We start from the raw sequence: 20,365 nt of genomic DNA, 5'->3' as shown, positions 1-20,365 counted from the left end.
TCATCTTTGGGAAATTAGGACTAACTTGTTGTTCACGTGTATATGTGAATCAAGTGAAGGACTAGGGGATCGGGTAAACTTGGTTGTGCGCTGGTCAGGTCCACCACAAAGAACGATAAGACTATTTGTTATGATTTACTAAAAGTTTAGTAAACATGGTTATACTTACAGGATTAAGTGTAATTTTGAATCATTGCAAAAGTTTCAATGTGTGGCAGAACGAATGAGAATCAATTAGGCAGAAAGATAAAAATTTCTCCAAACTGAAAATTAGGGAGAGTACCTTAGCATCATGTTTTATGATCATCTTAATGATTATGAAAACCAAGTCACAATTGATCCTCTAAGGACATCTTAGTGCATTTGTATGGCTAAGAAGAGGAATCATGAATTGTTGAAATGGTTAAATCAATTAAGGTAAGTCATACTTCGTTCCAAAATCAAGTCTTAGAGTCATACTCCAAGATTGTTCCTTGAGTGACATATCTTAAGTAGGTTTACAACAGATTTAGAATTGGTAGTTGTGATGTCTTTAAGACAAAGACCAACTAAGACCAACTATATGGAGTGTTTTTCCTTGATAAGAATCCGCACTAACTCTTGAATATTTGTTTGTCAAGGAGTGTTTCTTGACAATAGAATCTTATATGCCAAGAAGTGGGAGTCTTAACGATCTTGAAAAGTTTCAAGAACTAATCAAGAATAACCTATTGTTTCTTACTAGCACACGAATTGAGGTTCATATCATATCGTGTTGACATATTCTTGTTTCTGTGCCCATTCTAGTTTAGTTGACTCCGCATGTCAGTTCTATGAGTTCTCAATTGTTTGCATAACAACCTGGAAGCAATGGTAGGCCCTTGTGCTGCTAGGTGGCAAGAAATTAAGATTGAACAAGTTCAGTCCATATGAGTTTGAGTTTGTCAGAGATCTTATCTTATGGTAATGGTTGGAAATGACAAATTCACATGGATAGGAACACATACACCATAAAATCTAAGTGACAAAGATTTATCTCCACTTCATGAAAATGATTGTCAGGAAGCATTTTCACTAAGAAGATTTTGAGAAGATAGCAGTTGTGTTAATTGCATTCAATTCAATTCTGATTACGACATCCCTCTTCATAATTCGAATTGTGAGAAATGGAAAAAGGTATAAACATTTGAGACTTATTGCTGTAAGTTCTAAAATTGTTTAGACACACATGTGAGTTATTTAAGGAAAAGGTATATGAGTTTGAGAAGCTTATATAAAGTCTTATCGAAGCATTTTGTATCAGAAATCTGAACTTATGTAAGAAAATGAACAAGTATTGATTTATAGAAGTCTAACTTATTTCTTGGTACATGTCAAAGCTAGTGGGAGCATAAGTGTTATGCTAATAAGAATGTAATTATTATGCTAGTGGGAGAACAATTATTACGTTAAGCTTTGCGAGTTAGAAATGTTAATTATAGAAAACACAAGTTTCAGTTCACAAAGTTGCAGAGTTTGAAAAGTTGTTTTGGTATATTTAAGGGAGAGGAACTCATACTTTATTTCAAATTTAAAAGCTTAGATTGAGATTTTAATCAAATTTAGTGAAGGACATATATTAATGTTAAGTTGGAATGGTTCAGCATAAGGAAGTTCTATGTATGGAAATATTATAGCAAAAGACTCACATCTTTATGTAAGACATTATGAATCATATCCCATATGCTTCAGGTATAGGATCGATTACATATGCTATAATATTTATGTGTTCTGATTTTTCCAAATGCCTAGGGAATTAAGAGGGAAAATGGACCATAACCATATTGGACTAAAGTTGTTAAACAATTGTCAAGGACAATCTAAGGTTCGCCAAGGATCGGTTGCTTAAGGACAGTTGGAAGTATAGTAATGAATGGACTGTATTGACATTATTATGAATAGACAGGATTCTATTAATAATGAGTCATCATATGACAAATATGGAAATGTTTCATAATGGGAGTTGGATATTAAAAATCTATTTGTAGGTTAGAAACTTTTATGCAAGAAGGATGTTCAAAGGAATGTACTTTGAAATTGAGACTTCGCTTCCATGAAATTATTCTTGTAACAATCTCCAAAGGAATACTTTGTAATATCGTTGGAAAAGTCGTTGTGACTTCTATACCTCGACATTACGAAAGGAATCGTTGCATAATAGTTTAGAATCTGACACATTCTAATAGTGGCCAAAATTTGGCATTCTTACACTTGTGATAAAGATTTGGAGTTGTGAAATGAGTTTCATTGAAGATGTATTCAGTTGATCTATTTCACAAAGAAAGGACCATAGGTAAACATAGTGTGCATGCTTGGAGCATGGGATAACTATTGTTTTAATTCAAGTATAAAGTTGATAAATTGAAACATTATACAATGATTAATGTGTAATCAAGATGGTGATTAAATAAAAGGTGTTTTATTTATATCAGTACTAGAAAAACAACCTTTTACGACGCGCAATGTGTGTCATAAAATGCTCAGACGACGCACAAATGCATGTAAAGGAAGGCCATGTCATAACGAGAGACGACACACATTTACGACACACATTTATGACATGCAATGCGTATCATTAAAACCCCTGTCAAGAAAGGCCTTGTCATAAACAAAGACGACACACATTTTTGCGTATCATAAATTTAAATATTTAAAAAAAAATATATTTATGTATTTATTAATTTTTAAATTAAATTTGCATTTAATGTCTCATAATAGAAATAAAATACCATATACAAAAAATACAATCCATTGCATAATATAAAATAAAGTTTCATACAGAAAAAATAAAATAAATTGCACAAATTATAATATGTCATACAAATAATTATTCAAATGTTAAACAAAAATAATACATTTCTAACATGGTTTATACATTCCTACAAAACTAACAAATAATCATCCAACTCTGTTTCTTACTGGAATATGTGTGCAATTGTCTCCTTCATCAGCCTCCATGTCCCAAGTCAGATCTACCTTCCTTATTTGTATGTATAACAAAGACACATAAATATATTGTGAATTTGTGATCTGATCTGAAATAAGAATCTTGAATGTTGGTCGTACCTTGTGCTTAATTTCAGTGTCTTCAATCCTTCTACACGGATTTCACTGAAACAAGAGAATGAAATCTTTTTTGAAAACACAGCTACACTGTTCTATTGGGAACAACTAAGATGATGCGATAATAAAAAACATGATATTATGTCTATTTGATAGGAACTAATATAAACCAAATTCTAACATGATTATATGTAATATATACATGGAAAAGAATGAAAACACTTAATACCTGATATCTGAAACAGAAAAAGAGGTTTTATATGCAACAGTGAAAGAAAATGGTTTTCGATCCGTGTTTGTATTTCTGACACGAGATGTTAACAACAAGTCTCCAACAGGTCCAAGATTAACCCTCAATCGGTATTCAAAGCTACAAAATAACAAAATGTAGTTTGAATTGAAGCAATTGAAAGACTTGTAAATAGCATAAGAATGTCTCGTAGACAAAAAGGCTCGCAATTAAGGTCACCTGTGAGGCCATGTCTTCAAATCATCTTCAGTGGACTTGAAGATCAAATCTATGAAAACTCTATTTGTGGGATTAGTGGGGAAGGGAGGGGGGTCATTGTCAACACACCATAATCTGTTTTTAGCAAATCCATGAAGTTCAAGAAAAGGTACATTTGAGAATTGCATTCATCAAGCAAGTCTGATCGTGTCTATGATATATGCATCTTCAAGAAAAGCATCTATTTGAACTCGCATTTTGTCAACAATCTACCAGAATATATATATATATATATATATATATATATATATATATATATATATATATATATATACAAGTTAGGTTGTTATTACTTGAATTTAATCCTAAAGAAAAAAACATGTTACTAGTTTTAACTTACCACATCATTTTTGAAGTTTTGAGCTACAGTTCCAAAGGCATCTATGCTTGCATACAACACATGTAAGTTTGGTTCAGAGCCCAAAGTCACAAGAGCAGGCAAAACATGTGATGAAGCAACTTTAGCATCAATATAAGGCACGTATTCAAAATCAAAGAGATTAAAAAGTCAACATTAAAAAAAAGTCAAAAGGAAATCGACTTACAATCACTTTCAGAAGCTTAGCAGTGTTAATTTTCAAATCCATGTTGAAGCTCACAACCATCTCCCATAAGATATTGAAAACCAGATTATGGTGTTCTTCAAACAAGTTGTAAAATAGAATAATGTAATCTAATCCAATTCCAGAAGTAATTTTGGTTTAAAAAAATGGAGGAATACGCACCAAAGGAAATGGACAGAGTTGTACACGTCAGCACTGTGGATTGCTGACTGGGTTGTCTTGTCCGCACTTTGGATCAAGAGATTCCTTAAGTATTCAGTTAATAGTTCATGCTTGTTAGGGAATCCAAGGACACCTGGTAACATAACTAGTAGGACACACAAGGTGGCAATTCTTGCATCCATAGCAATTATTGGTCTTCGAGCTGAAAAAATAAAAATATTTAGTATGGAATATTTTGTAAAAAAAAGGGAAAATAAGTTTGTATTTTTAATTTTAGGTTGGGATGTTGAGCGGAAGCATGACATGTCAGCATTATCGCCAACAGCCACTAAGAATAGAGGAAGGATTATATGTGTTAAATAATCCTCCGCAAATCTTGTGGAAACTACTAGTAAAATCTGAGATAATGAAATAATGATGAATAAGGGGTTGTTTAAGATATGAGTAAGGGTAAAAAAGTAAATATAATAAAGTTGGAAATATTTTGTATACTTGAGATGCGTTTTCTTAAATTATCTTCCTTTTGTGGTAAGAGAGAGAGAGAGAATCAGAATCAGACTGGGAAAGCAATCATCATGAAGCCACTCAAATGTAGGCCAATCTAAGCATTCGCTGTCAAAAAATATATAAATATAATTTAGAAAAGTTAAAGTGGGTGTTAATGATTTTAAATAAACAGGAAAGGGGTGTTAGTGATGGGTTTTGAGCATTCTAACACTCCTATGGTGTACATGCAACCTTATAAACCTTGAATCTATGTTTTCTCTAATATACATGCAAATTTAATTTTTCAAGGTTTACTTCCTAACTAGCATGGCATGGGGAATATGTAATATAAAAACTAGTAGAAATACATACCTTTATTGTTGCTTGGATTCCTTGAAGACTTTGTGAGCCTAGCACCCCAAATGTTGTGCCTCAAATGCTTCAAACAACACTACAAGACTTGGAATAACTTGAGAGAATACGCTTGCACTCAAAAAATCAGTTATGCCCTCTTAGAACTCACTAGTAGTCCGATTTTGCTAGCTATAGGGCTCCTTTTATAGTATTGTCACAATTAGGGTTTACACATGAATGCCCTTAATTGTCATGACTCTTCATTTCTAATGATCCATGGGTTTGTAACTCCCATGAACTATCCATGGAGCTCCAAATGGTTATAACCCATATCCATAAACCATGGATCATAAATCCACCATAAAAGATTAGATGATTGTCATAATCAACCCTATATATTTAATTAGTCTCATTTTGATCACCAAATTAATTCTAAATTAATACTTGAACAACACTAATTAAATAATACTATTATTAATATATTAGAACTTATGATATATTAATAATCACAAGTGTCCTTTCTCTAATTTAGTCTATCCAAGTATTGCAATGCCATGCAACCCAAATGGACCATGCCGGGTCGGGTTAAGTACATACCAAATAAAGTTATGGACTTAGACACTATATCCAATAGTCTCCCACTTGGATAAGTCTAATAACTATATTTGCAGATATGACTTCAGGATCCGACTAGCAATCATAGCTCTTTCAAAGTCTCTTGGAACTGAGATGATAATGATACGCCATTTAAGATAAGTGATCATATAATCCTCTGCTCTCAAGATATCAGCTGGACAAACACATGGAACATGGTCTTACTTATTGTCCAACATTTGTTTCTCGATCTCTGATTTGTTTCGACATAGAACTAAATTGAACACATCAATTAGGTTCTGACGGGGCCTGGTACATAAGTCAAAACCAAATCATCGAGGGGCCCAGATATCGCTTCTATTTCTAGAAGGAACATATAAACTTTGACTCATATGCTTGTACTGACTACTTGTTGAATTATGCACAAAAGCACGTTTTATAACATCGAGTTACCAATGCGTTTTCGTATAATCAATGGATAACCAACTCATAGTCAACAACTCATATCTCTAGGTTTAAAGATTTATATGATATTACCGTCTCGCGATCACTCGAGATAAATTCCATGAAGTGATGCAAGTGAGCGTGGGTTGAATCCAATACTCAGGACTTATGAGCACTCATGAATGTTGCAGCAACTATTGCTATGTCTAATACCCTTTAGACATATCATACAAACCAAATTCATGACAGTCTTGATTCATATCTACTTCCGACATATGACCGACTGTGGAGAGTTCGAATAAAATAATTATTCCGGAAGTCAAAATATGCAAAACTGAAACCATAGTAAATGATTAACATAAGATAGTAACACTTTACTCATAAATAAATAACAACTTTTATTTAATCATCAAAATGTCAATTACATTTTACAAGTTTCAGAAATCTAATTGTTGAAACTAATATCATCCTTCAGCCCGATGCGCCTCACATGCTGTAAATGCTTAACCTTACTCAGTCCCTTCGTGAGGGGATCTACTGGGTTCTCATCTGATGATACCCTCTTTGCCACAATGAGTCCTTCTTCTATTCGATGTCTGATGAAATGGTATTTTCTGTCAATATGCCTAGATCTCCCGTGATCTCTTGGTTCCTTAGCCAAAGCAACCACACTTTCGCTGTCATAGAAAATTTCCATTGGCTCCTTTATAGCTGGTACAACTCCAAGGTCTCCAATGAAGTTCTTTAGCCATATCGCCTCCTTTTCCGCTTCACTTGCTGCTATGTACTCTGATTCACAAGTAGAATCAGCTACTTTCTCCTACTTGAAACTTTTCCAAGTAATTGCCCCTCCATTTTGGATAAAGACACAGCCTGACTGAGAGCGAAAATTATCCCTATCAGTCTGAAAGCTAGCATTGCTATATCCTTCCACTCTCAAGTCATCACTGCCACCGAGGGTAAGGACCTAGTCCTTAGTCCTCCGCAGATACTTGAGAATGTTCTTTACCGCAGTCCAGTGAGCCTTGCCAGGGTTACCTTGATATCTACTGACCATGATCAAGGAAAAGGCCACATTAGGGAGATTACAAATCATATCATACTTGATAGAGCCCACAGCGGAAGCATATGGTAGATGACTCATCTCAGCTATCTCAGCCTCTGTACTCGGACTCTGAGTCTTACTCAGCTTTCCATTACTCTAGATAGGTAATTCCCCTTTCTTGGATTCTTGCATGCTGAACCTCTTTAGCACCTTATCCAAGTAGGTACTTTGACTAAGTCCAATTAGTCTCTTAATCATGTCTCTCATTATCCTTATCCCTAGGATATAGGCAGCTTCTCCAAGATCCTTAATAGCGAAACACTTCCCAAGCTAGGACTTAACCTCCTGCAAAGTTGGGATGTCATTTCCTATGAGTAGTATGTCAACACCAGAAAGCTGACTATGCTCCCACTAGCCCTAACATACACACAGGACCCATCTTCGCTCCTCGAAAAACCAAACTCTTTGACTTTCTCATCGAAGCAAAGATTCCATCTACGAGATGCTTGTTTCAATCCATAAATGGATTTCTCAAGCTTACACACCCTATTAAAGTACTTTGCATCGACAAAACCCTCTGGCTGAGCCATGTAAACATCCCCAGCAAACTTTCCATTAAGGAAAGTGGTTTTGACCTCCATTTGCCATATTTCATAATCTTGAAATGCAGTTATGGCTAGCAAAACTCTAATAGACTTAATCTTTGCTACTGGTGAAAAGGTCTCATCATAGTCAACTCCCGGAGTTTGAGTAAAGCCCTTTGCCACCAGTCTTGCTTTATAGGTGTGTACCTTCCCATCCATGTCGATCTTCTTTTTGAAGATCCATTTGCACCCAACTGTCTTACGACCTGGTACATTGTCAACCAAGTCCCACACTTGATTGTCATACATGGACTGAATCTCGCTGTCCATAGCCTCCTTCCATTTAGCAGACTCAGGGCCTGCCATGACTTCCCTGTAATTATTAGGTTCAGCCAAATCTATTAGTGTACTATCACTAATAAATGTATCACCTTCATTGGTGATGTGATAACCATAATAAAATTCAGGTGTGTTCCTAACTCTAGTGGAACGACTCGGAGGTACGGACTCATCTATCGGCTCAACAGGAGTGTCTTCCTCAAGTTGGTCGGTAGTATTTGAGGTTCCTTCACCACTTGACTCTTGAAGCTCTTCAAGGTCAATTTGCCTTCCGCTGTCCCCTTGGCTTATAAATTCTCTCTCACGAAAGACTCCTCTTCTTTCTACAAGGACCACATTATCACTGGGTCTATAGAAGAGGTAACCAAAGGATCTCTATGGGTAGCCGATGAAAATACACCTCTCACTTTGAGGTTCAAGCTTGTCATGAGAATCACGCCTCACAAAAGTTTCACAACCCCAAATCTTGATATGGTCTAGATTGGGAACTTTCCCAGTCCACATCTCGTGAGGTGTTTTGGCAACCTTTTTAGTAGGGACTAGATTGAGGATATGGGCGACAATCTCTAAGGAATGCCCCCAGAATGAGATTGGTAACTAAGCTCGACTCATCATGGAATGAACCATATCCAACAAGGTTCGATTACGCCTGTCAGCCACACCATTCAACTGTGGTGTCATGGGAGGTGTCAATTGTGAGATAATTCCACATTCCTTGAGATAGTCGAGGAACTCTGTACTAAGATACTCACCCCCAAGATCGGATCGAAGCATCTTAATGTTCCCGCCCAATTGATTCTTGACGTCCTGTTTAAACTCTTTAAACCTCTCGAAAGTGTCTGAATTATGCTTGATTAAATAGACATATCCATATCTACTATAGTCATCGGTAAAAGTCAAATAATAACGATTAGCATCCCTTGTGGATGATTTGAAGGGTCCACAAACATCTGTGTGTATGAGGTCCAACAAAACCCTCACCCCTCTCACAAGTACCAGTGAAGAGTGACTTTTTCATTTTTCCAAGTAAACAAGACTCGCAACTATCATCCGACTTTAGGTCAAATGATTCCAAAACTCCAACCTTTTGGAGTTGGCATATGAGCTTCTTGTTGACATGTCCAAGACGACAATGCCACAATGATGCTTTATCCAAGCTATTTGAAGAATCAATATACAACACATTATTTCCTAGATTGTCTACAACATTCACAGCTTCATATACACCATCACAAGGTAATGCTTTAAAGTAAAATACATCATTGTAATAAACATTAATAGCACCATTAATATTATCAAATGAAAATGTAAACCCTTATTTGTACAAGCCATGAAAGGAAATAATATTTCTCTCCATTTTAGGCGAGTAACAACATTTATTCAAATCTAACATTAACCCATTATTAAGCAATAAAGAATAAACTCCTATCTTGGTGACAAGTGATGTTTTCCTGTTGCCTATGACTAAGTTTATCTTCCCGTGCTCCACTTGCTCACTTCATCTTAGGCCCTGCAAATCAGTACAAATGTGAATACCACAACCTGTATCAAGTACCCAAGAATTAACATTAGATGAGTTATTAGACAATATTGTATAAATACCTGCATGGGTGGGTTTAACTTTCCCATCCTTTACATCTTGCAAGTATTTGGGGCAGCTTTGCTTCCAGTGCCCCTTTTCCCGACAATAGAAGCATTGTGATTCCTTTGGGTTTGAGGAAGGAGTAATGGGACCTTTCTTTGTCCAACTTGAAGAGGAAACATCACGGGGCTTACCCTTGGTACCCTTCGAAGGGTGTTTCCTCTTCTTACCCTTTCCCTGCCCAATTGCAAGAACATGGGTTGCTGTAGGAGTAGGAGTAGAAGTAACAGCCGACTTACCTTTAAGGCCACTTTCAGCGGTCCTTAAAAGTCCTTGAAGTTTGCTAAGTGTAACTTCCTCTTTGTTCATATGATAAGTCATACGAAACTGATCATAACTAGGAGATAAGGAATGGAGAATGATATCAATCGCCAAGTCCTCAGGGAAGTCTACATTCAGCTTCAGTAACCGGTCCACGAACCTTTGCATTTTCTGCAAGCGACCGGTGATGGGTTCACCATCCTTTATCCTGGCCGTTATCATGGAGGAGATGATTTCATACCTCTCTTGACACACGCTCTGATGGTACCTATTCATCAGATCCAGGTGCATCTCATAAGGGTAGAAATGTTCATTGGATTTCTGGAGTTCGGGAGTCATGGTAGCCAACATGATGCAGGGCACTTTTGTAGCATCCCTCTCATGTGCAGTGTACTCCGCAAGCTCCTCAGGAGTAGCAGTGGACCCATTGATAACCTTAAGCTCCTTATCAAGGACATATTCCTTGTTCTCATAGCAGGTAATCATCATGATGTTTCTAATCCATTCATTGAAGTTAGACCGATCAAAAGTGACTTTCCCACACAAGTTCATGAGGGAAAAGGAGCCTGTAGGGTTTGAGCCGATAGTAGTGTTGGAAGACATCTGAAATGAAGAAGGACAAGTTTAATTAGATGAAGAATCCTTAATAAGTCACCCAAATGAAATATTAAGGCTAGGATCCAACAAACTATTTATAGTTGGAAGAGATGCTGTAATCCACACTATAAAATATTTGAAGGTAGGTAAATGACGATTTACCAATTTCCATCATAAGAACAAAATATTTTATTATTAGGTTTTATTGGATTTGAAATTCCTATATCTTTTTGAGATACATTGAACCTTTCAATGGCATGTTTGAATCTTGATTGTGCCCTCTCAAGTTTGTGTCTGGGATGCCGAGGATCACAAACAAGGTGTGAATAACCATACAAATTGACTTGGTAACCTTAACTATATTACCTAATCGATGTGCCAGTTAACCACACACGCTCCACCGATCTATAATAAAGTCAAGTTACCCTTTGCCACACTTACTAGTCCTTGTTAGTGTGCCGGTTAACGACACACACTCCACTAACGACTTGGTAAGGTACATAGTGTAATTTTATGGGCTAGCAACTATTTCACATTTTCCTAAAGTAACTAAGATTGGGAATTAATAATTTCTAGTTACTTTATAATTCATTATACTTTTAATGAGAGTTGAAGTCTTATCCTACCCGTTCGGCTAACGACCCTCCACTAGTCAAGGAAGCCGTGGGTGAGAGTGGACACCCATTTAGCTGCCTTTTTATAGGCAACAACCTTATACCCCCATATATATCGGCTTCGTGAATGAGGCCTACTTGCGGTAAGATTGACTTATTCTTATACATATCTATATAAATAAGATTATAATAATAGTATAAGTGTAGTTTTTTAAACTTTTTTAAAAAAACTAAGGTTTAATTTGGAATTAAAGTATTAAAGTATAAGACTTTAAAAATTCCAAAACTTGAGGGCAAATTTTGAAAGTATTTCAAGACTCTTCAATTTGTAACTTATGAGTTTTAATGGTTCATAAATTTGAAGAATCTTCATTTTATGAAACCTCCTATTCTTTAATGACTACTTTTAAAGAAGTGACCTTTGGTTATCCATAACTTGAGGACAAGTTATGGACACCATCATTAACATTAAGATCATGAATTATACAAGCATGTAGGTTACACACAATTCCTATGATCTTCTAAAACTCATAAGAACAAATATTCATATCAAACAATTTCAAGAAATCATATTAACACATATAAAACTTGAAAATTTGTAATAGTCATTTGAAATGGGTTAACATAATCATTACCACTTTGAAAAACAGATCTTATAAGTCAAAAATAGTTTGGGATAATGATTCTAGCCCATTTCCAGCAGCAAAATTCGGAAAACTGCCCAGCACGCACCTACTCGTCGAGTGCATGATCCTACTCGACGAGTAGGATGAATTTTTCCTTGGACTCGTCGAGTTCTCCCATTGCACTCGGCGAGTCCAGTCGAACAGTGAATAATTTTTCGATTTTTCAAGCAGTTTGCATCATATATATACAGAAAACAATCCTAGCCTCTGATACCACTGATGGGTTTTGAGCATTCTAACACTCCTATGGTGTACATGCAATCCTATAAACCTTGAATATATGTTTTCTCTAATATACATTCAAATTCGATTTTTCAAGGTTTACTTCCTAACTAGCATGGCATGGGGAATATGTAATATAAAAACTAGTAGAAATACGTACCTTTATTGTTGCTTGGATTCCTTGAAGAGTTTGTGAGCCTAGCACCCCAAATGTTGTGCCTCAAATGCTTCACACAACACTACAAGACTTGGAATAAATTGAGAGAATACACTTGCACTCAAAAAATCGGTTATGCCCTCTTAGAACTCACTAGTAGTCCGATTTTGCTAGCTTTAGGGATCCTTTTATAGTATTAACACAATTAGAGTTTACACATGAATGTCCTTAATTGTCATTACTTTTCATTTCTAATGATCCATGGGTTTGTAACTCCCATGAACTATCCATGGAGCTCCAAATGGTTATAACCCATCTCCATTAACCATGGATCATAAATGCACCATAAAAGATTAGATGATTGTCATAATCAACCCTATATATTTAATTAGTCTCATTTTGATAACCAAATTAATTCTAAATTAATATTGTTGGATTAATGTCTAAGTCCATAACTATAATTGCTAAGACTTGACCCGACCCAACATGGTCCATTTGGGTTGCATGGCATCATGCATTTGGATAGACTATAATGAGAGAAATAACACTTAAGGCTTGTTAATATATTATACGTTATAATATATTAATAAGGTTATTTAATTAGTATTGATCAAGAATTAATTTGGAATTACTAAAGTGATCAAAAGGAGACTTATTAAATATATGGGTTGATTGTGTAAATCATTCATTCTTATATATGTGGGCTTGTGATCTAAGATTCCTTATGTTGGACTAAGTTGTGACAACCGTCAATTTTCAGTCAAGTCAAAGTCAACGAAAGTCAACAAGTCAAACCGGTCCGCTCATGTTGCCGTAAGTACTAGAGCTTATGATAAGAAACTCCTAAGCGACTCTTTATTCTAACGAGGGATCCTAAATCAAACAGTGCGTACACCTAGATCTCCTTAACCTTAAACTGAGGTACGTGGCGAGCCAAACCGATAAAACAATGTCGCATACTCATCGGGAGTATGCAAGATCCTTAAACAAGGCGTAACGGGATTTACGAACCTTGCAGTGCGTAGCCGGACACTCAAAAAGGACACCAATGAGACCTCTCTCAATCGTTTTCACTCTATCTCTTCTTATGTCAAATCTCTCCCAAATCTCTCTAAGTATGTGAAATCTCTCCCACATATCTCTTTGTATGTGAAATCTCTCCAAGAATGTCAAATCTTTCCCAAATCTCTCTAAGTATGTGAAATCTCTCCCACATATCTCTTTGTATGAGAAATCTCTCCAAGTATGTCAAATCTCTCCCAAATCTCTCTAAGTATGTGAAATCTCTCCCACATATCTCTTTGTATGAGAAATCTCTCCAAGTATGTCAAATCTCTCCCAAATCTCTCTAAGTATGTGAAATCTCTCCCACATATCTCTTTGTATGTGAAATCTCTCCAAGAATGTCAAATCTCTCCCAAATCTCTCTAAGTATGTGAAATCTCTCCCACATATCTCTTTGTATGTGAAATCTCTCCAAGAATGTCAAATCTCTCCCAAATCTCTCTAAGTATGTGAAATCTCTCCCACATATCTCTTTGTATGTGAAATCTCTCCAAGAATGTCAAATCTCTCCCAAATCTCTCTAAGTATGTGAAATCTCTCCCACATATCTCTTCGTATGTGAAATCTCTCCAAGAATGTCAAATCTCTCCCAAATCTCTCTGAGTATGTGGAATCTCTCTCAAATCTCTCTCGAAATCTCTCCCCAACTTTCTATAATCACTCGGGGCATTCCGACCCCCGAATTTGGCGAAAATAGCCCAAGAACGGAAGTCTACGCGAAAAACGGACTTAAGGAAACGAACCCTCCGAACCGAAAGTACTATTCATGAACCGAACTGAAAGTACTATTCATGAGGGTCCGAACCGAGAGTACTGTTCATGAATCCGAACCGAGGTGTTGACTGATGAGCCGAACCGAGAATACTGTTCATCCGAACCGAACCACGCAAAGAAGGAAGGTCCGAACCGAACCTCGCATAGAAGGGAAAATCCGAACCGAAAGTACTGTTCATTACTGTTCACAACGGTCCCTTCGGTTCTAGCATCACTTCGGACCGAACCCCTGACTTTCGCTTCTGACTCCTCATCGGACCGAGCCTTCGGACGAACCCCGCCTTCGCTCCTTCTTCTGGCTTGCGCCTTCGCTTTCGAGACCAGCACCTCCCCTGACCGAACCTCGGCCGAGATCCGAAGGGTCTCGCTGGAAAGTTCATTTTTCACCCGTTTTTGCGTATTTTTGCGTTTTAAACCCATTTTTAATTATTTTAACATGGGATTTTCACCAAAAACTTTATTTTAAAATATAAGACCCCTAAATTAATAATTTAATCATATTTTAAGGGTAAAATATTATCCAAATAAGAGTAGGTAAAGTACAAAGGTAGAGTGTTGACTTTACCTTATTTTATGACGCAAGCAACCCCCATACCCACTCCATGACCACCCACACTCCTTTCCACCATACCTTGTACCTTTTACCTCCCTCACAAGCCATCCCCACGTTTTTGAGAGCTGGATAATCATCCTCTCTCCTCATTTTCTCTCATTTGCTCTTATTTCACAAGAAGATCAAACTCTTTTCTCTCTCACTTTCTCTCTCTAGAAATTCGAGATTCAAGGGCTGATCTTGAGTCTTTCCTCCACATTTGGTAAGCATAATCCATTCTCATTATGTTTATCTCAATGATTTCCACTCAAATCATGGATATCTTACACAAACTCCAATATACTTGTGTTAGAGCTTCGAATCTTCAAGTGTTCTTGGGTTGAACACTTCTCTTCTTCAACACTTACCTACTGAAAACACTTAAGGTGAGTTCATACCCCTACATTTTCATGTTTTCTCAAGTTTTTAGGGGGGGAATACAAGTTAAAATACTTAGAACATAACTACATTTTTCTAACAGCTTTCATCAGAAAAGTTTCACTCCATTCACGGACTGTTTTGGACATCTTAAATATTTTTTTTTTCAAAACTGTTTTAGGTGCATGTAGTTCCACTTCTTAGCTTTAAAATGACTACTTGCACATCTCCATACGATTTTTATACAATTTATGGTGATTTTTACAAAACTGCCTATCATTTCAAACATCAATCCGGACCAGTCTGTGATTATGGACTTTTTCACCCAAGTTAGAGGTCATTAAAAATTATAATAAAAATTATGAACAAAGTAGACTCATTTTCCAAACTCTCAGAAGTTACAGAACCTGATTTGGACATTTTATGATTTTTCTACAATTTTTCCAATAACAGTTACAGAAAATGTTATTAACAGAAAAACACAATAAATTTCATTTCACCTTGTAACATGTTGAGCAAGGTATACATCGTTATGTGATTATGTGTAGTTGCAATATATGACAAATTTTGTATTCTTACATAGACATACATCAGAAAACAAATGGATTTACACCTTCACAAGTATGACAATATATATATATATATATATATATATATATATATATATATATATATATATATATATATACGATATTACGAGGCTATATCCATTAAAATATAAACATTGATAAATTATGACAAGTAAGGCCTATGCTCATTTCCCACGAAATCAATCGATAAACTATAATAGGTATAGTTTAGGGTTATTCATATAACAAACACAATATTAAAGGTCTTACACTTACAAAAGAGTTATTGCCGCTATGGACGATTAAGATAATCTATAATAAGTATAGTTAAGCCATTATACCCCCACAAACGAACGCGTTAGTTATAATCGGTATAGTTATGGTAAATACATATTACAAACAAAGTAATAAACTATAATAGGTATAGTTTATGTTTCATCTACCCTAGGAACTTAATTACAAGAAAGGAATTCACCATCACTTTTGATAAGCTATTCATATGCATAGTTCAGGTTCACTAATCCCTATCACTCCCCGGTGAACTATGATATGTATAGGTTACACTCACCATCACCATCACTTTTGATAAGCTATTCATATGCATAGTTCAGGTTCACTAATCCCTATCACTCCCCGGTGAACTATGATATGTATAGGTTACACTCACCATCACCATCACTTTTGATAAGCTATTCATATGCATAGTTCAGGTTCACTAATCCCTATCACTCCCCGGTGAACTATGATATGTATAGGTTACACTCACCATCACCATCACTTTTGATAAGCTATTCATATGCATAGTTCAGGTTCACTAATCCCTATCACTCCCCGGTGAACTATGATATGTATAGGTTACACTCACCATCATCACCACTTTTGATAAGCTATTCATATGCATAGTTCAGGTTCACTAATCCCTATCACTCCCCGGTGAACTATGATATGTATAGGTTACACTCACCATCATCACCACTTTTGATAAGCTATTCATATGCATAGTTCAGGTTCCCTAATCCCTATTACTCCCCGGTGAACTATGATATGTATAGGTTATATTCACAATAGATTTTCGTATGGTTAGACTTCAACTATAATCGTTGAGCGTATATGCTTGAGTCATACAAGAATTTAGTCTGGATTGGCTTGGAATTGGTGGTGCCCGCCTCATCTCCTGTTCCTTGTTTGGTTGTGGACCTAGGGCGGACCCATTATATTCGACGTTTTATCTAACCTAAATCTTATATAACTTATATATGCTGGACAATTATAGGGGAAATCTACGGGTAAATCTAGAATACATCAACGCATCATATAGGATTATTCTGTATACACTTAATTAAGAAATTATTGGATTTTCTGGAGATCAAACTCTATCGATTTTAAAAGAGGAAAACGGTTTCTACTCCAAACAAAACTCTTATGAACTCACCAACTTAATTGTTGACACTTTTCAAAACTACTTGTATTATCAGGAAATCAGTGAAACAGGAAAACTTCAGCGCTTTGAGGATGGGACGTTAAACTGTCAATAATTTATTTTTGTCATCATATTGTAATTGATTTTGAATCATGTAAACAAATACTTTGGTGTAACTTTTTCAATTATATTTATGATGGTTGTATTTACTTTGAGCACTGTTATACATATTGTTGTGATACTGAACATGAAGTCCTCCACCCCTGGAAGTTCCGCCATCCTTGGTTTGGGGGTGTGACAGATTGGTATCAGAGCATTGTTTATAGTGAACTCAGTATATCGAACCACATAAGATATACAAACTATAAATACATTAGGACCGAAAGTCTCTGATTTAAAGTTTTCAAAACAACTATACTTTTAGAAACAAATAATTTCCCGGTAAAAGTAGGAGCATGTGCACATACACTAGGGTCAGTATCACGATGGGATGGGACAAAAGTAGTAATTGTTGAACAATACGAGTAGGCTTGGGGATGTATAGTCAGGACTGGGAATGACATAGCCTGATCAACTATGTCTCACCCAGAAATGATTATCATATGTCCATGAATGGTCGCAGGTGTTGCAACAAGTCTAAAAACTTACCAACACTACCACAATGAAATACCATAGGGGTATTTGGTGTTATTATAATTACTTATTTGAGAACTAAATAGATTTTTACCAACAGGTCAATAATTGCCTAGTGGATACATTAAAATTATATGTATCCAGGACGTCATAGACTTAGAATCTGTGGGTCTTTGCTTTACTTCCTGTTCTCGTTGGATTGGGGATTTAGAGTTAGGATCGCTTATTCGAAGGTCTATCCTGTCCCAAATACATATGACTAGTATGCACTAAACAATATATTGAAGTACCTGGTAAAGATCATCTTATAATTATCTAATTAGTATGTCTACTTAGTTATTTCTTATATCCCCATTTCTCGCGAAGATATTATGGCTAAATTCCTTCCCCACGACGACCCGTACTACCCTAACCACGGCAATACTGAATGGCTCGGAGAGGAGCCATAGAGTGATTACTGAATCCCTTTGGATGGTCACCAAGCTGAAGGCTTTGCTGATGGTCCTGACCCCGACCCTGAAGTGGAGAACCTACCCTGATGGCCCTTGTTCCAAATCCTAACCCTCGTCCGGTTATTCAAGGCCCAACGCCTCCTTGGGTAGAGTGCTTGGAAACCTGGAAAGAAGAACACGACCAACCTAGGTTGTTAAGTGGAGACATTCGAATCCTTCAGAATCCGGAGACTACACTATTCAAGGGAACCGTAGCATTGCCCAAAATCTTCCTTACATTAATGAGATGTAGACCTATTTTCCTCGAACCCTATACTACAAACAATATACATATGGTAACTCCAAGAAATTCTTAATATATACCAAGTAATTTTAGAAAGGGATCAGGCGAAACAAATCACAAGTTGCATTTTAGTCATGACCACTAAAATTCATTCATAGGGACTTTGTTATGAATTAAATACAAAATACTTTTAAGTCAGGACATAATACAGACAAGTCTGGCTTGATAACATCTGACTTGTCACTACTATTAAAAACTTATCGTTTGTACGTCTCTACCAACTTATGACAGGACTATGCCGCCAAAGAAAAAGTCCAGACCCTCCGGGAGCACAGCACCGCCCCCTCCGCAGTTTGATCCCATAATGTTTCAAGCTGCCGTAACAGCAGCAGTGGCGGCAGCAATGTCGCAAATGGGTACAAATGGTTCCGGCGGCTTCGGATCCGGGAATACTAACTCGAATCAGGGGGACAGCACAGGACGCACTAAGGAGTGTTCTTACAAAGACTTCACAAATGGCAAACCCGATCCTTTCGACGGAAGCAGGGGCGTCATCGCGCTGATGCAATGGTTTGAAAGGACCGAAGCAGTCTTCGAAATCTGCGCTTGTCCCGAAGCGAGCAAAGTCAAGTATGCGGCATTCACTTTTACAAGAAAAGCTCTTACTTGGTGGAATAGCCGAGTTAAGTCACTTACTCCTGCAGTGGCTAACTCTATAAGCTGGGAGGATCTAAAAGCTTTAATGCTAAAAGAGTATTGCCCAAGAGGCAAAGTGCAAAAACTGGAAGAGGAACTCTGGAACCTCAAAATGTCGGGAATGGATCTCGAAGCTTATACTGCCCGATTCAATGACCTAGCACTCCTCTGTCCTGCAATGGTCACCCCAGAGGAGAAAAAGATAGAACGATACCTTTGGGGGCTATCATCCCAGATCCATGATAGTGTATTGGCCTCAAGACCAACTACCTTCGACAACGCCAAGGAGTTGGCACAACAACTCATCGACCATCGAGCCAGCCGTGACACTTCGACAACCACGCCAATTGTTGCGATTCATGCTGCCACAACCCTCACCATGCCAACTCCCATAAAGCAATACGCTGGAACCCTTCCGAAATGTAACAAGTGTAGCTTCCATCACACTGGGGCTTGTAGAGAATTGCATTGCATGAACTGCAATAGAAAAGGGCACACTACCCGTTTCTGTAAGGCACCGGTACGACCCATCAACCAGTTCCCCGGCTCTGGAGTAAGCCCAGCCTGTTACAAATGTGGAGAAACAGGCCACTTTAAAAGGAACTGCCCAAGAGCAAGGGATGCCAGTGGTGGTGGAAGGGTACTTGCGATCACCGAAGGAGAGACCACCCCGGAACTGCCTGCAAATATTAGTACGTGTTTCTAACATCGACGTTTAAATTCCAAATTTCTTTATTTAATTAAGTCTAACATCGATTTAAGCATGCATAGTAGTAATACCAAAGATTAAACTGAGAGTAAACAATAGGAAATTCCAAGGCCGTCATAAGACCATTCTAGGAATTTGCTTCGACTCCGCAATGGGACTGCATCATAGGGATGTAGGTCAAACTTTCGAGAACATGCTTCTACTTTATAGGTGAGCGGTTAAATTACATCTAGGTTTAATGTTAGCCTTGACTAGGAACTCTAATTTATTAAGAAGGATTACTAAGTTATTTGTTATGATTTCCTCGCTTATACATTCCCCAGTTATATATAACGAATACCTGGTAGATAATAAAATGTGAGAATTCTGACTTAGTTTCTTTTCCTCGTTGGGATGTAAAACTGAAATAGAATCACACATTTTACTATCCGCCCAGTATTGGTTATATCATAATG

General features: G+C 36.9%; 1 protein-coding gene across 1 annotated transcript in view; it reads right to left on the bottom strand.

The window, feature by feature from the left end:
• Positions 1-3,720: 3,720 nt before the first annotated feature.
• LOC145064357 (uncharacterized) overlaps positions 3,721-20,365 on the bottom strand; it is a 42,991-nt gene continuing 26,346 nt past the window's right edge. The window contains exons 2-5 of the mRNA XM_079011822.1: positions 4,315-4,805; positions 4,136-4,240; positions 3,930-4,071; positions 3,721-3,798 (exon numbers count right to left, since the gene is read on the bottom strand). Coding sequence (XP_078867948.1) covers positions 3,721-3,798; positions 3,930-4,071; positions 4,136-4,240; positions 4,315-4,805 — 816 coding nt within the window. The remainder of the gene's footprint in view (positions 3,799-3,929; positions 4,072-4,135; positions 4,241-4,314; positions 4,806-20,365) is intronic.

The sequence above is a fragment of the Lactuca serriola genome, chromosome 7 (genome assembly GCF_051521515.1).
Source record: "Lactuca serriola cultivar US96UC23 chromosome 7, Lser_US96UC23_V15, whole genome shotgun sequence".
Taxonomy (NCBI): Eukaryota; Viridiplantae; Streptophyta; class Magnoliopsida; order Asterales; family Asteraceae; genus Lactuca; species Lactuca serriola.
The sequence above is the reverse complement of the archived record's forward strand: the minus strand, read 5'-3'. Positions and strand labels throughout refer to the sequence as shown.